General features: G+C 31.0%; 1 protein-coding gene and 1 long non-coding RNA gene across 2 annotated transcripts; one reads left to right on the top strand and one right to left on the bottom strand.

Annotated features, from left to right (window-relative positions):
* Nucleotides 1-7,944: 7,944 nt before the first annotated feature.
* LOC121116819 (uncharacterized) lies at nt 7,945-16,441 on the bottom strand. Its single transcript, XM_040711112.1, has 4 exons — nt 16,318-16,441; nt 11,049-11,343; nt 10,606-10,635; nt 7,945-8,162 (listed from the first exon to the last, which is right to left on the bottom strand). The coding sequence occupies exons 1-4, from the start codon at nt 16,336-16,338 to the stop codon at nt 8,014-8,016; spliced, it is 495 nt and encodes a 164-aa protein (XP_040567046.1). The 5' UTR covers nt 16,339-16,441; the 3' UTR covers nt 7,945-8,013.
* Nucleotides 16,442-20,172: 3,731 nt separating this feature from the next.
* Nucleotides 20,173-21,162, top strand: LOC121116563 (uncharacterized). The gene is made up of 4 exons (XR_005863906.2): nt 20,173-20,358; nt 20,434-20,625; nt 20,683-20,808; nt 20,938-21,162. It is a non-coding gene; the product is annotated as an uncharacterized lncRNA (long non-coding RNA).
* Nucleotides 21,163-21,574: the final 412 nt, after the last annotated feature.

Here is a 21,574-nt window from a genome sequence, read left to right as displayed (position 1 = left end):
TGTATATTTTATAACTGACACGGTTTTTATAGAATTGGTAATCTGAAAAATGAATTCTCTTTTCCTGGGCTGTTGTCACTTTTATTTGACTCCTGAGTAGTCAACTTCATCACCTACTACATTCTGTTATATTCAAAACCCGATTGAACATTGGAGTGTGCTCATAAAAGACCGAGAGTCAACCTGAGGATTTATCACGTGATATGTGCAAGTACTTGTTGGACTCAACGTAGAATTGAAGATCGTCATCCAAGTAATTCTTGACTTTGTCCTTGTTATCTCTTTTCCCCCTCCCCCTCGTTACACCTGCTTGTAGCTGATCTAATGAAACGTCATCACAGCTAAGTTGCTCTCGTCCCAAACTTTGTCCAAATTGTCAGGGTAACCATATTAATTTTAGGTTTGTTTTTTTAAATGCTCAAAATACTACTGATTGTTCATCACATCATTTAAAAAGAAGTTTCTTAATCAGTTAATAATATTTGTCCATTTTAGAGGAGATAACATATTGGTATTGAGTAGCTACTTGTGAGTGTGCTCATGAAAAACGGAGAGGAACATTGAAGATTTGTTGGGGAGTTATCTTCAAACTTTTTGGAGCAAAGTTCTTCTCAAATTTGGTGCTATATTTTCCTTCTGAGTCAGTTAGACATGTCATAAACTAATGGCCATATTTGATAGACTCTATAAAATTAAAGAATGTCTTTTGGGGTTTTATTATTATTATTTTGAATATTCTTTGTATTTAGTTTTTAATTATGGCCGAGTTTGTAAGTGTATTTTTTGATGAAAAAAAACAAAACAAAAAAGACAAACGATTATAACCTTAATGTGTTTTTTTAGTTCTCTCAATGTTAAGTTATTTTTAGCATTCGTTTGTGAAAATTGTTTATCAACTTTATATGTTTCAAAGGAGTACAAATGGAATTGTGTTGTATAATAGAAAGAAAGATTCTTAAACTAGAATATGTATTTTTGATATTGATTTTCGCATTTCTTCTTAATTTTTTATTATTTCATGATATGTATGTTTAGTATGGTTCTTGGACACTTTGCCGATTTAGCCAAACGGTCACATTCTAAACTAAAGTAATAAATCTATTTCGTGATAATTATAGTCAGAGACCACCTCGTGATAGAGGAGTGTCAATCAGGACTTGACCAGTTATATTAGACCTCAAATACATTTCAATGTCAATGATTGATTCATTCGGGTTCTCCAATGTCTATTGATTAGTTTTTTAACTCTTTCTCGTGTCTAAACAGTTTTTCTCTTTCTAATTTATTTATTAATCAGTCAAAATTAATGGTTGCAAAACCTGCCAAAAGAATAAAATTTGAGTGACATGAATGTAAATCATATTTACAAATCATTGGAGCCTGAATAATCATAAAATAAATTGACCAAAGTGTCCATGCACAGGTGAGCTAAGATACCCATTTCTTTTGTGATTTGGACTAACTTAAATGAACTTTTTCCTTCCAAGTTGGGCGTCTTGAGGATAACGTTCTACACCGTCAACCAGTCCGAAATGTGGAAACAAAGAAGGATACTATCAAAAATGCTGAACCGGACACGGAAGAGTAAAAAAAACCTCTCCGGCCAATTTCTCGAAGTGCATAAGGCCCATGCTAGAGACCTCAGGGTTTCACATCATACTGTCCAGAGAACTATCAAAAATGTCATTAGAAAGAACCTTGTGAGGACGACGAGCCCACTTTTGACACCAGCAATGAAAAAACCCCATCTCATCCATTGCAATACACTTTTGAGTTCTTTTGAACACTTTTTTGACACTTTTGGCCCCCTAAAGCCCTGATGCTAACCCCCTAGACTACACCTTTAGGGTGCATGTCGAGGGGTAGGCCTGAAGTGTCCGTCAACCAAATACAGAGACTCTCAAAGCCTTCATCAACAAGCACTGGGACGCTATGAGAAGGGATTACATCCGCCGTGGGTGCCAGGCCTTCCACCACACAAAGAAGCAATCAATACCGGTAATGAGTAAGAGAGCTCAGACACACATCTACTTATAGTATTAATTTTGTTGAAAATCTATTATTAATTAATAAATTATATGTTTTTGAAGTTTAAAATTCAAAGTGTTCAGAGTTTAATGGACCACTAGGTATATATTTATATGACTAGGATGTTTTTTTTTGTATAAATGTTTGCGTTACTTTATGAGGATATATTTTATGGTTGCCCTGGATTTTAAAATATATGCTATATGAAGGTAAATGGTGAAATATGTAATTACCCATTTTTATAATAAATATCGTAATGGTTATAAATTTCCCTTCCCTTGCAATTAATTAATTTCGTACTGTAAATATACTACAAAGAGAAGTGGTTTTTAAACTGTGATATATGAGCTCTTTCTAATGCAGTGGTTCTTAACCTGAGGGAAATCCCGCAATGGTGGGGAATGACAGAGTTGTAAAGTGGAGAATATCCGGTCGGAAAGAAGCCATTTCAATCAATGTTTCCAAATTTAAAACCACATTTCAAAAGACCAACCATTTACAGACTGTTTTAAATACAAAAACAACCAATATATGAGGTTTTGTAATTCATGTTTGGGTAAAAGTGGCAACACTGCCTTTTCAAACATGGAAGTACTGAAGAGTTGGCTCACTAAAAAGTGGGAAACTGGAGAAAAAATGTCCAGAATCCCCGCTCTAGTGTTATGTGAGGGAACAAAATTCATGTAAAAGAAAGGGTCATATATGGAAACTAATATTTTTTTCATATTTTTTTTTCTATTGCTTTAAATTATAGCCAAAACCAAAGAATAAACCTGAGGGTTCAAAAAGATTTAACAAAAAAAAAAACAAAAAAAATCAATTTTGATTGATTTTTTCAGGTGAACTTTTAATTTATCTATAGAATATTTAATAAATTAGTAATGTAACTCTAAATTTCCTAAAAATGTTTTGAAATTAAATATGATTAAGTGGATTATTTGACTAATTTTAATAAGTAATTAACATATTATAGGCAGGAAAGTTAAGCCCCAATTTAAATATGTGTATCCAATGTATTTAATTAGTATTTATTGATTAGATGTAAGTAATCTAATCGACTTATTTTTATTTAATTTCTGAGCCTTTTCTACCTTTAAAATATTCATTACTTCTTACATTTAGTCAAATAGTTGACTTAATTATTTTCAACAGTTGACATATTGGCTAACATAGATCCGTTTTTAAGAATTTGTTGTAAACCAGACTTGACAAATAGGCAGCTTTATTACTAAAAAATTGTATTTACTGTGTCATTGTATGGCAAAAATCAATGTGTCTAGCAACAAGAAACTGAATAGTTCTTGCAGAATTGTCATCGCATCACTTTACTTAAGCCGTTCTATCTTAGTGAGAGAAGTTGATATTTTTTTGAGTGGCTAAAACGTTGTACAAAATATACATAATGCAAGACATCCCTCGTTTGTAAAATTAAAAATAAATTTTGTATTCAAAATACTTGCAAATAAAGTATTTCACAATCTTCAATTATTGGAGCTAGCTTAGAAATTTGAAGATTTATTTTGATAAAATATCATTTTCATTAAATTTTTTTTATATAGGACTTTTTTTTGAGAGATGGGATGAGCCTAGTTCAAATTTTTTGGGAGTTTAGTCATCCGTGATCCAATGCAAGTACCGGTTATAATATCAATTAATTATATTACCGTTTCAATGTGCCAGTACTTTGGTACCAATATAGTACAGGTATTGTTGTATCGGTTTAAAAAGATTGTCTTATCAGTTTGGTCCTAATAAAGTTTGTCAGTTCTAGGACAAGCCCTAATCGGTCTTTTATGGTAACTAAGAAAGTTGAAATGACGTAGTTATTAACTACGTCATTTCATCTGTTCAACATAACCTATTTCATTGAGACAAAATGCCTGAAACTTAAAGTAGGAGGTGAGTAGCTAAAAGGGTTCTTGGGCACATAATAGAAAAACTTATTGCTGAATGCCATTTTGCCGAATGGACACTTTGCCAATAATTATATATATTTATATATTTGATGATGATTCATGTTGCAATTCTATGTTTATTTAATTAATTATTGGACAGTTTAATTATTAAATCCGTTTGGGCCAACTGTTGAATCATCTTTATAACGAAATGAATCAACTATTAAGTATTCAAAACTTAAGCATTGCAATTTGTAGAAATTGATTAGATATTTTATCTTTTAAAATCGTTCTAGCAAGAATAGCAATCATAACTACAAACTGGGCCAACCGTTGTTATTATTTACTCATCTCTATAATGCAAATTTTGAGTGGTTAAGAGTCCTTTTTATATATACAATATTCCTATAATCAATGTTGTAGAGCACATAAATAGCTGTCAATTCCTAAGAAACACATTCTGTCCTAGTCGCTACCATGAGCACACAGTACGAGGAGATGATGATGATTGAGATAGGAGCACTATCTACACAGAAGACCATCGAGGTGCAGACTGAGGCCTCGAGGAAGACCATTTTTTTTAGGGGGGAGGATTGTTTGGTTTTTGGAATTTTTTTAAGAAAAATCCAGAAATTAAATTTTTAAAAACAAAAACTCAAAAATCTCTGCAAAAAAAAAATTAATGAAAACAATTGAAATAGGTAATATTCTTCACTCTGATTCTGTTTAAATGCTAAGAAATTAGTTTAAGAACAAAATAGTATTAATATTTTTAAAAAGTTATTGACTTATGTAAAAACAGTTATAAATATATGTAATCATTTGCATGTGATTGGAAGATAATAAAAAGAAAAAGACAAATGTTTGAAAAATACGTTAATTTTCAAAAACTTTAAGACCGTTGATTACATCTGAAACTTTTTCCAAGTTGTTCAAAATTTGTTAGTCATCGTCTTTACCAAAAAGAATAATTTAACCTTATGAGAACTTATTATTTCTAAAAAAAATAGAAACGAACAAGTCTAATTCATACCGGGGGGTCGATGGAAATCTGACCACTGACTAATTCAATAATTAACGAAAGTTGAGTGATTCTAATTAATACATTTCGATATATTAAATCATAAACAATTAGTTACAAAACAAACAACTGTTCAGAGAGCAATCAAAAAAGTAGGCAGAAAGGTGTTCTGAATTTTCAATTGCCAAGGCACTGAAGGTGTAGTTTTTATTCCCGACTGCTGATTTACTAATGTAAAGTGAGGATATAGCCAATCCATATCAGAACCACTTTTGTTCATAAGTAAAAGAGTTCCCCAATACTGTAATACTGTTTTCGGAACCCTGTTAAAGCCTAAGATCCCCAGTCTACTGCAGCGAACCCTTACAATTGATGGATCAAACCACTGAGTCTTTGCTAATTTCATTGTTTCCCGTATTGTTTTTGAGGTTATTGTCCCTATTAAAAAATTGAATGGAGCTATAGGGAAAAATGAATGCATTGTCATGCTTCCATTTGTTCCGTCTCAACTTGAAATCGAGAATAAGATTTTTGATGGGCCCGCTACACCACAAATGATATACCCCCATTGTTGTCGATCCCATCTCAACAAAAAAAAATAACAGCGCAATTTAAAACGGGGGATTAAAATTCGGAGGTTCGTCCCTCCCTTTTGTTAAATATGTAGTTAAAAATCAACTTATGATAACATTGTTTTATTTTTTTTAACAATTTGAAGCATAAAAGAGTGGGAAGAGTATGAATAGTGATGTAAATCCTGTGACTTTTTTAGCAGGCCCGTTTTATTCGAATTGGTAATCTGAAAAAGAATTTTCTTTTCCTTAGCAGTTTGTGTGTGCTCATAAAAAAAAACGAAGAGTAACCTTGAGGATTTGTTGAGATTTTATTAATAGTTAGTCCTTGTTTGACTCAGAGTATAATTGAAGATCGATATTGGAGTAATTCTTGACAATGTCCTTGTTTATTTCCTTTTTCCCAATCCTTCCTTGTCACAGGTAAATTTAGCTAATATCCTCCCAACAATTCTTATGATTGTCAAGGTTACCATGTTGATTTTCAGTTTATTTTATTTTGACATGCCCAATATATACAAGATTTTTGTGAGTGGGTATGATCATAGATGAAAGTAATACTATAATGTATAATTTTTATAGTTGCTATTTAAATAAATATATATATTTAATTTTCTAAAACTGCATTAATAGTTCATTTTTGAGTAGATAACATTTACGTACGAATGTATTTGCTCATGAATGGCGGAGAGTTCTTCCTGGACTCGGAGTTGAATTGAGGATCGACATTGGAGTAATTTCGGCCTATATTTAGACCCATTGTTAGATACGGAGTGGTTGTTGTATTTATTTCCATCATCTCATATTTGCTCGCAGCTAATTTAATGAAAAGCCATGACAGTTAGTCTTGTCTCCTTCAAAACATTTTTTAGTTTTCAAGGTATCATCATTATTCTTTTATGCTTGAAGCGAGAACAATAACTATAAAAGAATCACTAGTTTCTTAAAGATGAAGAGTAACTCCAAGGATATGTTGTGAAGTTATAAGTGTAAATTCTTGTTGGATTCCAGGGGCGTCTGAAGGATTATATATATATATATTTATTTTTGTTGGGAGGCCGGGGGGGGAATGGTTTTTTGATTATTCTAAAAAAAAACACATCAAAATTATACTCTTTAGAAAAAAAAATTAAATTTTTGCAAAAAAAATTCAAAAAACAATAGCTATTCTCAAAAAATTTATTTTTTGGAAACGAATTTCATATAATTAAACTTTTTAAAATAAAATTTCAGAAATCAATACTTATTCACAAAAAATTAAAAAATTTATTTTGATATTTATCAGTTTTCATAGGCTGTATTATTGATTGCGATACGTCAACAAACAACTAAAATGGAAGCAAAGAAAAGAAATTTGAATATTTAAATTTTTTAAAATAAAATTTTAGAAATCAAGACCTATTCACAAAAAATTAAAAAATCTACAGCTATTCTCAAAAAATTTAATTGTCGACAAAAAATTAAATTTATTTGACAAAAAAATTCAAAAATCGATAGCTATTTACAAAAAAATAAATTTTTTTGATTCAAAAATTAAATTTCAAATATAAAACTTTAGAAATCAACACCTATTCACAAAAAATTAAAAAATCTACAGCTATTCTCAAAAAATTTTATTTTCGACAAAAAATAAAAAAAATAATTCCAAAATCGATAGCTATTTACAAAAAAATAAAATTTTTGGAAAAAAATTTCAAATATTTTATGGCTGTTTGCAGAAAATTACATTTTTGGAAAAATATTTCAATATTAATTTTTTTGAAAAAAATTTCAAAAATTAAATTTCAAATATAAAATTTTTCGGAAAAAAATTTCAAAAATCCATGGTTGTTTGTTGAAAATTACATAATTGGAAAAAAAATTCAATATTAATTTTTTTGAAATTTCAAAAATCCATGGCTGTTTCCAGATAATTACATTTTAGGAAAAATATTTCAACACTAATTTTTTTGGAAAATAATTTCAAAAATCCATTGCTATTAAGAGAATAGTAAATTTTTTTGAAAAAAATTTGAAAAATTAACCTCAATTTCAGATTTTAAATTTTCTAGAATTAAAGAAAAAAAAATCTTTAATTGGGGGGGGGGCGGCTACAACCCCTCCAGCCCACCCCCTGCAGACGCCCCTGGACGATCAAATAGTTGTAATAGCTGCCTATATCATTATTAGATACTGAGTGGGTTTAACTTTACTGTCTTCCTCTCACGGCTGCTTGCAGCTGATCTAATTAATCGTCAGGACAGCTACGCCGCTATCCTTCCAAACATTCTTCAAATGATCAGGAGAACGCCGCTAATTTTCGGTTTATTTTGTTCAACATACCTGCGTTTTGTATGATTTTATAAGTCTCACCCCTTTGCTATATATGAGTCATGAAGTTATACGTGAAATAATACAACTGGTAAATTGAAGAGTTCCTCCTTATAAATCAATTTGAATAAATTTTATTAATAAATAACACTATATACATAACAACAGTATTTTTAAATAAACATTCTTAACCTATTTGAATTCCATTGTTCGCGTTGTTAATTAAACCCGTAAGAACGATTCCCTTGAGGACACCAGCTCCCAAAAGAAGAGCTCCTCTTGTCAATTCCTTTTTATTCAAATGAATATATTCATCTTCTTCATAACCTCCTCCTCCTTAAAAAGTATAAAAAAAGACATGAATGCAATTATCAAATATATATATTTTTTAAGAATATCAAATGATTTATTTAAAGTATGGAATACACAGTGTGCGTAAGTAAATCGTACTGTGCCAATTTGGAGCTCCATAGAGCCATTATTACTTGCAATCAGTGTTAGGTAAAGAAACAAAAACTATTTTGATATTTATCAGTTTTCATAGGCTGTATTATTGATTGCGATACGTCAATAAACAACTACAATGGAAGCTTAAAAACAACGGATTTCAGATCTTCCCGGGTCTCTCACTCTATGTAGGAGGTTACAGATATAACAGTATTGTTACTGAAGGCTTTTTGACCATTGTTTATCAGAGTAGGGGCAAAGGAGTACCAAGAGGTGACGAAAGAGGTTGTGAAGCTATGGTTGGATGTCAACAACCCCGAAGGGAATTACTGTTGGCAGTATGACTTCGTAATTTGCTTAAGGCCATAACAACTCATTTTTTTGTCTCGAAAATGGTGACTACTCACCATGGGACTATAGAATATTGGGTCCAATGACCTCGAAATCAAGGTGTGCGAGGGCTTCAGGACCGGACTGGAGGCCGTTGTGTCCGTAGAAGGAAGACATTTTGAGAAATAATTTTGTTCATATTATAAGCAAATAATTATATAAAATGCTCCAAATACTTATGCACATTAGACCCATTAAAATTTTAACATTTTTTTAAACCTTTCAATATTGACTTTTTTCTCCAAGATCTATAGAAACTAAATATACCAGTCATTTGGAGTTTGGGCCGCGGTTATGTCTGCCGCAGGGCCTTGAAAATTTATTGTCGGTGTCTCTAAAAGAGGGCAAAAAAAAGTTATTGTTTTTATTCTTTTGACTATAACTTCGGAATGGCTTATCGTATAACATTGATATAGGTATCAAATCAAAGACAATAAACTGTGCTTCAATTGTTATAATTATGTTATCAACCCTTTATTTATGCCCATTGGTAAATTTTACCCCATATATTAAAAAATACTTGTTCATATATTTTTTCCCCTGTGTTTTAAGGTATTCTCCTAAGTTATTATTATCTTGACGTATGTGTATACAAAAATAGAATACAATACAAAAAATACAATTTTTTCTTGAACAAACCTAATAACTCTATACTAAAAACAATACACACTAACATACTAGAAATAAATATACTCTTAATGGTTTAAATATATTTCTTACAACTAATATATTTATTTCTGTTGTATTCCACAAATTGCAGTAAACAGTTTCTCTGCTCTTGGTTGGTGATAATCCTAGTTGCAAAGTCACTCATGAGTTTTACGCCTCTTTCAGCAAAATCACAGGTCACTTTTACTGACTTCAAAAACTCCTATGCTCCTCTATACTTTTCATTATTTTCCAAGGTATCAACCACCATTGTAATAAGCCAGTCACTTTTCAAGCCGAGAGCGACAAATAGAAAATGTGACTCAGGTCTGGTAGATGTGCTTGAGTGATGACTGGAAAAACTGGATAGTCTTATAACTATAAAACTCTGTATTTTGATAGCTTGATTGGCAGCTTTTGTTTTATAGGCCTTGTCATGCTCTCATGTGAACTGAATAAGGTTAATGATACTAATTCCTGAGTCAGATACAAACCATGGTTTCTCAGTTTCTTCAGAACACGGGTTGAGAGTTCGTTATCAATATGTTGATAATGAAACATGTACTTTATCAATTAAAAATCGTGGATAAGAGCATTGGTAGCATATTTTCTGTTCTCCGGGCTTTGTATAAAATAAAGCAAGATACCGTAAAGTATCTGAGACGAGTACAGCGAGACTATTAACAGGCAATTCTTACCAAGAACGCCCCTAAAATTATGCCATCCCTATGTAATGTATACAATATTTTTGTACATTTTCCTTAAAGCTATTCCTGTATATTTGGTACATTTATATATTTATCCTATTTCGTCTAGTTGATGAGGTTGATAACTTTAAATGCTTAAAAAAATGGAAAAAATATTAAAAACAAGCATTTTTTAATCTCTGGGGTAAAGTTTACCCATGGGCACAAATAAAGGGTTAATAACAGAATATTATATAAATTGAAGCACAGTTTATTGGCTTTGATTTGATACCTATATCGATACCATACGATAAACCATTGTGAAGCTATAGTCAAAAGAATACAAGCAGTCACTTATTTTTTGCCTTTTTTAAGAGCCACCATCAATACATTTTCAGGGTTCATGCGGCAGGCATATCCAGGGTCCAAAATCCAAATGACAGGTATATTTAGTTTTTATAGACCTTGGAGAATGGGAAAAAGTCAAATGTTAAAAGGTTTAAAAATAAAAAAAGTTTAAAGAGGTTTAATGGGCATGTTGTTCTTGATGAAGTAAATTTAAATTTGACGGTACATTTTATTTAAGCACACTGTAGCTAATCACTTACCATATCCATATCCATATCCCTGAGCATATCCTGCAAAATCATTGAAATTAATTAATCATGTGCTCTATAATTAGATTTTACAAAAATAACTTTTTAATGATTGTATTAGCTTTTTTAGAGAGGGTTTAATGAACCTTTCCTTTTTCTGATTATCTCGATCGTGAAGTCTGCATTTTGTAATTCTTTACAGTACGCTTTTTGGGGCTTATAATTTTATTATGATTGTTTTTTTAAAAATTTACGACAGGTATTTAGACGTATATCTGGCCTTTTCAGTGGTGTACATAAGGAATACTTGTATTAGTGCCTGTCTGTACAATTTACATATTTACACAAAGTTCAATATTTGCCCTTCTCATTAAATAAATTGCTATTTATAGATATTTGTCTGTTGTTGCTACTAGACACCTATTGAATCTTGATATATAAAACATGTATCATACCCCGATTATTTCCAGCATAACCCTGATAATATTGTGGAATGCTATTTTGGTATGGAGAGGGAGCATAGCTTGGCCTTTGAGATTGAGGCTGTGGAGGGCCATGGTAGAAATGATGATGGGTATGTTGGACTCCATTGCTTTTATATGAGGGTGCAGAGTAGGATGGTGCGCCATAGGATGGTGCTGAGTAGGACGGTGCACCGTAGGATGAGGCCGAGTAAGAAGGAGCTGAATAACCACTATCTCCTAAAACGCTCTTTGACAAGACGAGCAAGGAAAATACAAGGAACAAAGTCTGAAAATTGATAAAGATAAAATAAATAAAAACTTGTCATAGAATTTATTTCCGTATATTTTCCAAAAATTATCCATCCCATTTAAAAATAGATGAAATGTACATATATAAAGATGTCAATGAACTTCAAATGGGGGACTAGTGATGAGAAATGAAATAAAATAAAATCTAAAATATCTATAATTTAATCTAATATTGTTATATATATACAGTAGTCTGGAATTTAAGTCTCGTTAATTTTAACGTAATTGATACAGCACGAGATTTATGAAAATGCTTCTTATTCCTTTGAGTCTACATTTTATATCCAATACATTTCAGTATGATGCACAAGAAAGATTAATTCTGATTATATGCAGTTCTTTGTTTATTTCGATAATGGCTTACTTAGGATTTATTGGTATTTTCATAAAAATTAAATCGAGGTTTAGTGAATTTAATTAACTGTTTTTCATGAAGTATTTCATTTGGTTTTCTTGGATTGCTCTTTTTTTTAATTGTGAGGACTGAGGCATTCAACATTAAATAGCAAGTTATAATATCGTAGCTATTATTTTATATACTGGGTTGATCTTATCTAGTGGTACACATTTTATTATTCTCAATACGAATACGAGAGGTTTTGTGAGGACAGATATTTATAAAAAATCATCTGAAAATAATGCTTGCACCAACTTTTATTATATATGTGAGCCCTCAGCTCTAATAATTATCTCAATTAGAGGCTGAAATCCCGTGCAGGCTTTTACTGAGTAATCAGACTCGAACATAGTCCACTCCTTCTTGATGGAAGCCTCCAGAGACTGGACACTCCTGTGAGGAGTAGCACACATCCTGTCCTCCAGACACACCTAGATAGATTAGTCCGAGGGGTTCGCCTCTGGAGAGAAGGGTGGCCATATGTTGAGGTTCCATTAGTCCGGAAAGTTGTCTCTCAGGTCTCTCTGAGTCTTAGAAAACTGATGGGTTCTAATTTTATTCCCAAAATTGTCATAGTGCATATCTCATGCGGAGTAATTGCGCTACTATAATGTCTACTTATACATAATCAGTGCAACTCCATCTGAACAATTAACAGAACATTAAAATTAAAGTTTTTTGTCTCGTATAAAAGAAGAATTATTTGTCAAATTTGTCAGTTATAAAAAAAAAAAGACATTCTCTCAAAGTTGTCTCTCAAAAAAGCCCAACAACCATGCTTCTCCCACCCCAAATAAATTTATAGAGGTCCCTCATGACGTCAGACGTGGTCGGGGGGGGGACAATGGAGTTTACAGGACCAGCAAGTGCTCTTTGATATCGGCCATAGAGGCTATATGGACAAATACTCTATATGCAAGTCATTAAAGAAGCATCTTCGCCATGTTGTTCATAACTGGGGGGCAACCACCTTGTATGAGATATGTACCAATTGTAGGACAATATCTATTTCTGTAATTAATATAATCTACGAGTAATTTCTGGTCCACCTATACATTCAATATTATTTTAAACGTGACAATTTATGAAAACCACTCCAATAATTACAATTTGTTTATTAATCACAGGCGATTTTCTTTTTGTTGAACTAACTATGCGTGAAATCCCATAAAGGAATTACTCTAAATCCCTCACATTATTTATTTTTTATCAGGGGATTCTATTATGATATCAATTTGTACATAAATTAATGTGTTGAAAAGTACCGGATTTTGCAGATAGACCGTACTACTTTTTCTTTGTTTGCCTCATTTTTAGTTGGTACCAACCAGCTGTCCAAATTTCATGATAAACTGTTTATCAGTTTGTGAGTGATTGTGCTAAGTATGAGACGCTACTTTTGTTATTTTCAAAACAATGAATTAAAAACAATTTTAATAATAAATTATAAGGGCTGAAAAACTCTGGACTTTTCAGCCCATATAATAGGTAGTTTCAAAATTACTTAACTATATATATACATATATATTGGATATAAGAAAAATCCACTTCATCTGAAAAGTAGCAGTTTCCTATATCCAGATTTTTATATGTTACATAGAGATATTCCCCTACAAATAAGAAGAGTATTTGATTGCCAAATGAATATTCCGTACATAATATATCCTTGATTGTATACAATTACTTATGTGCTGTTCAAGGTCTTTTATTCTTATATATGTAATGCTGCTATCTATGACACGGACACACTTCCTTCTCAACTGAAGAAAAATGATGTCATGATGTTGAGAGTGAAGGAGGGGGGAGGGGTTATAATAATAATAATACTTTTTATGATGTCCATATCATTCACATTACCTGATAGAAAAAATGATGTCTTTGGAGTGCTCGAATAACTAAAAAAATGTACAAATTGATCAATTGGACAACAACAATTATTTGAAAATAATTATTCAGGGGCGTCTGCAGGGTGTAAAGTGGAGAGGCTGTAGCCCTTTAAATTAAGAAATGTCTGCTTTTTATTAGAAAATTTAATATTTGAAATTTAATTTCAAATTTTTTTTATAATTTATCAAATTTTTTTTCCAAAAAAAATAATTTTCTATAATTAGTTATGGATTTTAGAAATTTTTCTAAAAAAAATTTAATATTTAAAATTTATTTTTAGAAATTTATTTCCAAAAGATTTAATATTTAAAATTGCATTTATTAAAATTAAATTTTCCAGAAAATTTAATTTTTGTTGAACAACTGTAGATTTATGCACTTTTTTTTAGAAAAAATTTAATATTTGAAATTTTATTTCCAAAAAATAAATTAATTTCAGGATTTTATTAAGATAAGTTCCAAAAATCAAGCCCCCCCCCCCTTTCCCCTAGAAAAAAATAATTATTTTGGAATATAGGTACATTTAATAAATTTAGAGGGCTCTGTGAAGTTTAATTTAGTTGAAAGTAAAGAAAGAATACCCTTTTTAATGGATTAAGCTATATATTTTCACACCACCTTCCGTATAATACTTTTTAGTTTGCTCATTACCTATTGAAAACGACACCATGAAATAAATTGACACATTCCTCAAAAAACTCTCTAAGAAACTTAATCGAACAGGTTTTAAATATAATGTTAAATGTCGATGAATTAGAAAAGGAAAGAGAAGAAGGAAATAAATCCGGCAAAAAGTTTGAATACAATGTATGTTTGTACAGTTGAACCCAGAAACAAGAAGCTAGTCCTTTCCGGAAGGAGCGTCGAGAAGTGATGGCACTACTCCAAATGGATGAATCCGTTCTAAACCATCAAGATTCTAACCTAATGTTGCATTTTATAAACATCAATTCTATATCTGTTCTAATTTGCTACGTCAACAGCACCATCTAGTGGCATGTGACCAAAGTAAAGAATGCATTACTGTAAAAAATCACATAAATTGAGTCAGACTCTGAAGATTTCTTTGAGTTCCTAGGTCTATATTTTTTGTCATTTTGCATCCAACTCCGAATATGTCAAGTACATTGGACTCGACTTCCGAGGTTTTACTCAAAATAAGTAGCTAGTCAACTGATTTCAAATAGATCAAATCTATTATTTTGGAGCAATGGTCTACAAAACTTGCTTGGGTTATTTAGCCCAAGATTTACTATGGAGAGTCCCAATCCACGTTAATTATCGTTTAACTTATAATGTATATAATAAATAATAGGGTAACGATGTTACAAGGATCAGCAAAGAAAATATTAATATGCTATTAGGACTTATTGTTGAGCGCAAATGTAATGACGAATCATTATTAGATTTTAAGATTGAGCGATTACAAATCTGACCTACTGAAAAAAGTATTGGATTTTTCAAATTTAAAAATTTACTCGTATTTACTCGTCGAGCTTAAAAGTGAAGGATTCAAATGAGTCAAACCAAGTTGATAAATTCTTGAGTAGATACAACATTACTTCAAATGAATAAAACGAAAAAAACCAGTTTAAAGAAAGAATGATCCTATCAAAATTATCTTTATGCATTACTTTCATTTAAATTGTATAATTCATGCATAAAAAAGGTCTGTTCATGCCTTCAAGATGGCCGACTTCAGCAAATACTTACATTACATTAAAATCTTCTATAACTAAGTAAGTAAGGTTTGAGAAAAGCTAAATATATATATCAAGGAAATTCTTTCAATATATTACGTATTAACTCTCTGTTGGGGAACATCCTTTTTTATTAAGTTATTGAATTGGAGTAAAACGTTAGCCCAAATAATAAACTGATTTTTTCAAATACGTGAACGCATTTGAAAAAATCCTCAAAATTACCCTATATACAATTTGTGATATTCCTAACTATTACATTATTTTTGCACATCAATAAAAAAATATTATTTACTTTAATTATTCTTACTAACATGATTAAATTTAAGATTATTATAGTTAAATCTTTATAACTTTATTTTGAATAAAACAATTAATAAAATATTAATCATTTTTAAAGGAATTTTAGGTCTAATAATTTATTCATTAAATTTGATTAAGCGGAGTACGATATATAGAATAGCAGCAGATATTATATTAATAGTAACACATATACCTTAAATTGAAAGAAAGAAAATAATAATAAGAAATCGAAATTTACAAATCATTCCAAGAAAATACATTTTTAGAGGAACATAAAGTTGCATTTATTTGGAAGGATGTTTTAGGAACAGGCTAAAAAGTCCTGTCGATATAATCTATTTTATAAAAAAATTCCATAAAATCCCAGTTCACTAACGAAGGCTTAATAATAATTATTTGTATAAAGTGATGAAATGCTCATTAGATAGGGATGTGTTATTAGATTTTAACTCTGTATTTTTTTGAATCTTTTATACCCCTTTTCTCTCTACCCACTTTAAGAAAAAATGAAAAAAAGAAAAGATATTTTTTAAATACAATTTTTCTGCTTTTTCAGGAAATTACTCCTCGATATCATTTCCTTGATTTAAATTCACACCACTCCCAACTTGACTTTAAGAATATACGGAAGAAGGAAACAGAGTTCTTTTTATTATTTACTTACCTGACTCATTGGTAATTCCATTCTATTCTTCAATCCCTTACAATAAGGCCACAAATACTCTATACTCTTTTGCGTCAAAAATACAACTGACGCATTTTTCGTATGTTTGTTGGTGATGTGTTACCATTTGTTGTTTCTGGGGAAAAACATATCATCAAACAGGAACGTCGAGGGATTCAGGGTCGCCCATATTTATATATATTTGGTATTTTAGGAACTAAGTATTGACGCCTACACATGCACCAAAAAAGTTATTATTACATATGTATGTATAGGTAATCAAGCAATAAATACGGATGCAACCAAAGGATGAAGGGTTCATATTATAAGTGAAAGGGCAATGACACAATGGTTGCTTACTGCCTTTGTACATAGATAGACAAAGGCAACATGTCTGGGTTCAATATAGGTGGTGTACAAGTTACATTTCCGTTGTTTCTTTATAGTCCTTTCCTTAAAATAGTGTTGTTGTTCGAGTCGTTCAGCATTGATTTGAGTACATAATTTTGAGAAGGAAAAAAAAAGTAGTAAAGCATGACCAACAAGGGGTTTGTTTTCCAACTTTTTTCGAAAAAAAGTGCAAAACTAACCGTTCTCATTCATTAATTTTGTTTTTGTTTATGTTATTTACATTGGTCAGACGGGATTTTTGTAAGAGCGCGAGGAGAAGGCGGGAGATAGAGAGATATAAGTTATTACGGAATTAATAAAAACAATTTACATTAAAGGTGGGCGAGGATGATTACTTCAAAGGGAGAAATTAACAAGGCTGGTCGATTAAATAATGAGCAAAACAGTAAACGAACACACACAACAACCTTTTTGCCTTTCTTAGTTTTTTTTCTTTACACAGTTCCCTTCTTTAAGTATAGCTTAACATTATAGTATTACAATTAGTGTTGTATTGGTCCAAAAAATTATAAATAATGCAGTCCTAGAACGGATCCTTATCGGTATTTTATGATAACTACAAAAATTAAACAAAAGTTTCTAATTACTTCATTTAAGCTGTTAATGCTTTATGATAACCACTTTTAAAGAGACAGCTATTGCATCTGGTATTGAAATTTTCTTTGATGTCGTCTAAATACATAGAGTACATTTTCTCTCTCTAGGAGAGATTGGGTATCGAACCTACATACATTCAGTTCGAAAGAATAACTTCTTCTGGGTATGTTGTCCAATGAGCTACATCCCTTCATCTTATTAATTTATCATAATTTTCAACTATATACCGTGGGTTGAGCATAATTATCGTATCCTTAATTATGAATAATGATATTTTCAATTTTTTATGATAAAAAGGATTTGAGAAATTCATTTCAACAGTCTGAATTTCTCTATTTTTAAATACAAACTAATTTTTCGTGTTTGCTTGTTAAATGTTAAAGAGGAATCATAAAAATATATTGAGCTTGTGTTTTGAAAGTGGAAGAAGTCGCAAATACTCTTCATATATCATAGAAATTCCATCCTTTCTTTTCCATATCGAGCGACAACTCATACAAATCCTTGAAATTTCTAGAAAATGTATTTTAGTTCTTGAAGGAAGATCAATAAAATCTTGTTTGGGCCTATAAATAATTTAAAGTTAGTAATTGGTTAGAAAATAATTAAGGAACTGCGTCGCGAAACTAAAAATATTTAATGAGGTTTAGTGATTTAGCCGACTCACTAAAATTATTCTGTCGATACAGATTTCCTAGAATTTTGAATCACATCATTTGAGTCGAGTCAATAATTGTCCAAGTCGGCACAGTACTATTTTTTAAAAACTCCTCCACTTAAAATCCGAAATATTAATTAATCTGTCCTATACAAATCCACTATAAAATTTGTGCTGCGTAGGATTCAAATTTGACCCTGAAGCAAAATATTTGAAAAAATAAGATAGTATGTAATATCCTACATATATACTTGTATAACTACTTCTCTTTTTTGTACGAGGCATTTTTTGGAAATATTCACATTCCTCTTAGTTCTTGTAACTAGAGGTTGTGTAAACAAATGTAAAATCTTCTATTTACATCAGAAACGGATGAGTTTATGTTTGTTTTACTACATCAACCGTCACTCTCGCGGTAAAAATGAGATCAGACAACAAAATTGAGATCAAGATCTCTGCACTTTTCCGGGAAGGAATAACTACTTTAACCATTTCTGACCAGCTCATGGTGTCCAATAACATAGTTCTCTTCGTAAAAGAGTGGATTTAGCGGTGCTAATGAAAAGGAAGCTCACTGCTAGTAAGGGCCATGAAAAAGACTTCTGGTCCAAGTATATGTGGTCCCTTACACCCTTGTCTGGAGCCCAAATGACTTTATGTTCGGGCTGCACGTGGAATCAAGGGTATGTACCATCTACCACCCGAACATTGCTATCACTAAGGCCTCCGCCAATGAGAAATGGGACGTCATAAGTGAAGAGACTGTCCATAACAGTCATACAGCCTTTATACGCTGCATGAAGGCTGCCATCGGCACCAAGGAGTGTGTGAAGCACAAGAGGTAGCTTTACCGCTTTGGTATAGAAATTTACATTCTGGGTACCCAAAATTTGACGTAGCATGACTAAATTATGAAAAACGTGATTTTTATGGGATCAAGAAAAGACGAATTAAAACCAATCTGTGATATGTTTAAGTAATATATTTAGTTATTGGCAGGTAAAAATATAATGACTACAACTATATAATATTGAGAATGAACGCCGTGCCCAAGACGTCCCACAATGTAATAATGGAAGCTCAGAGCGAATCCAAATTAGGATGAGAGGTGCGGCAGAGATTTTTATCTATGACACTTTAAAATATTAGTCCCAAGGGTTGAGGTCAGGGTCAGAGGAGAGCCACATGGAGGCATGCCAGAAGTCAGCCATTCTCAGTAATGACAACGGCTCGACATACGCGTTTTTTTTAGTAGTCGACACTAAAAACGAGATAAAAAAGAACATGTTTATTTGTATTTCGTCTGTCCCTTGGTTGTGTAATGAAACCCCGTAAGTTTTGGGTCCCAACTCTGTTCACCTACAACGGCAGCGAATATTTCATTTAGCAAAATATCATAGGGGCCAAATTATAAACGGCATAATTACCAGTTGAAAAATTGATTGTAACAAAATGACGGTCTTAATTAAAATAATAATGGAGTTAAAATCCTAATTAAATACGACTGCAAGTTTTGTTATTGCATTTATAATTGTTCTAATTTCCATGCAACACCCAGTACTTATATATCTAAAGATACTCAATCAGAAAAATTGGGTCATTTTGATATCATTTGATTTATTCTTCGACGAAGGCATTCAGTTTTATATTTATTTATGACTTAAGCGGAAATGAAGACCGGAAGAATAACTAAGGAAGAGATGTTCATTGTACAATCTACGTACGTACAAATATAGGGAAGAAAAATACAGAGCTATTATGTATAGTATACATAAAACCGTGTTGGTAAGATTCATCTACGCATTTAGAACCTATTCTTTGGGGATCTTTAATAGGAAAAGTCTTTCAATATTATTCATTTATATAATAGAGGCTTGTAATAAATGAGACGGGATTTGTGTAAAAGCTCAAGAAGACATTTAGTATTACTGAAATAAGACACTTGATAATATCAGCTGCTTGTTATATGTTTTTGGAAGGAGGAAATGAATTACTACTATAAACAGTAGAGCCTTCTAGATATAAAGTAGCATTAGCCATCATAAATAACATTAACACCTGGATAAACTATTCGCTTTTGAAACAACACAACCTCTTTATTATAAGTATTTTGGTTATGATTCAATAAATTACATAAATAAATAACTTTATCTTCAAGTAGTAAATAATATATATTATTTTGCATAGAAATTTATTATATTTCCTCTACCTGAAATATGCCTTCAAATTGTGTGGTTCCTTGTTGCCCACTTGTAAAATATCTGATCGAAAGCTCAATCATAATAAAATAAGAGCTTCTTTGCATAAAGTTCCAACATCAAGCATGAAAATTCTTAATAAATGGAAATCGGCTATACTAATAAATTAGATACCTGGTAAAAAATACTTAATATTTATTTTACTGATATTTGATGAGTGTTAATATACAATTATTATTATTCTTTAAATAGATGGAAAATCCGTTGTTATCCCTAAAAAAGATGTATTTCTCTTTATTTTCAACACGGAGATTTCGAAACAGAAACTAAATGAAAAAATGAAGAACTAAAAAGAAGTATCTTAAGATAAAGTGCTATGCCATCTTTAAGGATTAAAAAAAAGTAACTATAAAACAAAGGAACAGTATAATATCCATGGCTGAGGTGAGGCATAAACGGAAAAATGATAAATAGAATTAAGTGAGCAATCTTTTTTAATAGAATATGATATTTCAAATTTGTCGGAGCTTCAATAAAACTTAGATATCATGAGTGTGCCTACAAAAATGATAATAGATTGAATGGAAGATGAAGTTCAATTTCTATACATAACCAAATAAGATTAAGGTATTTTGTACAACACATAAAATTAATGAAGTGATAACTCTTTCTTTGAAAGATAATTAATTATATTTTGATTTATTAACTATATTTTTATTTAATTAATGATTGATAACTATTTCTAATTCATTTTAGGTTGTCCAGTTATTGGATTTAGCATAATAATTGAAAAAGACTTGAAATATTAAATGTGAAGTACTGCAAATAAAATTTTAATCAATGAAATAAGTCATAGGTTGTTGCAGAGCGAATAAATACATATTGGCAAATTTAAAATTTACTTGCTTTTTTGAAGACTAAGTAAAAAGATGTTATTGAACAAGATACAATTATTAGAATAAACAGACAGCTTCAATCAAACCATTTCCGATCTCGCCCAATTATTTCTTTCCGAGCAATACATGATATCATGAGTTATTCCAATTAAAGATTCATAGCCTTCATATCTAAATATAATGTGATACATAAATATCCGGAAGTAAAAGATGAACTTGCTGTCACAATAAATTATTGGAAACAATTTGAAATGATATAAATATCAACCCAACCTCATTAGGTGCCGTGTCTTCAGTTTGAGTAGTGGTGATAATAAACATTTGTTGCATTAAAATAGACAAAATATGCTTAACATGTTGAATAATCCAGACTTAGATTTTGTATCCATAAAATAAGTTTAAAATTACGTAGGTTAAAGGTACGTATTCAAGGGGGTACTGGGAAGGATGAGGCATCCTTGATAATAAACTCTTCAAAAATGAATTACAGACATCTA

This window comes from Lepeophtheirus salmonis, chromosome 4 (assembly GCF_016086655.4).
Source record: "Lepeophtheirus salmonis chromosome 4, UVic_Lsal_1.4, whole genome shotgun sequence".
Taxonomy (NCBI): Eukaryota; Metazoa; Arthropoda; class Copepoda; order Siphonostomatoida; family Caligidae; genus Lepeophtheirus; species Lepeophtheirus salmonis.
This window is presented reverse-complemented; position numbering and strand designations above follow the sequence as displayed.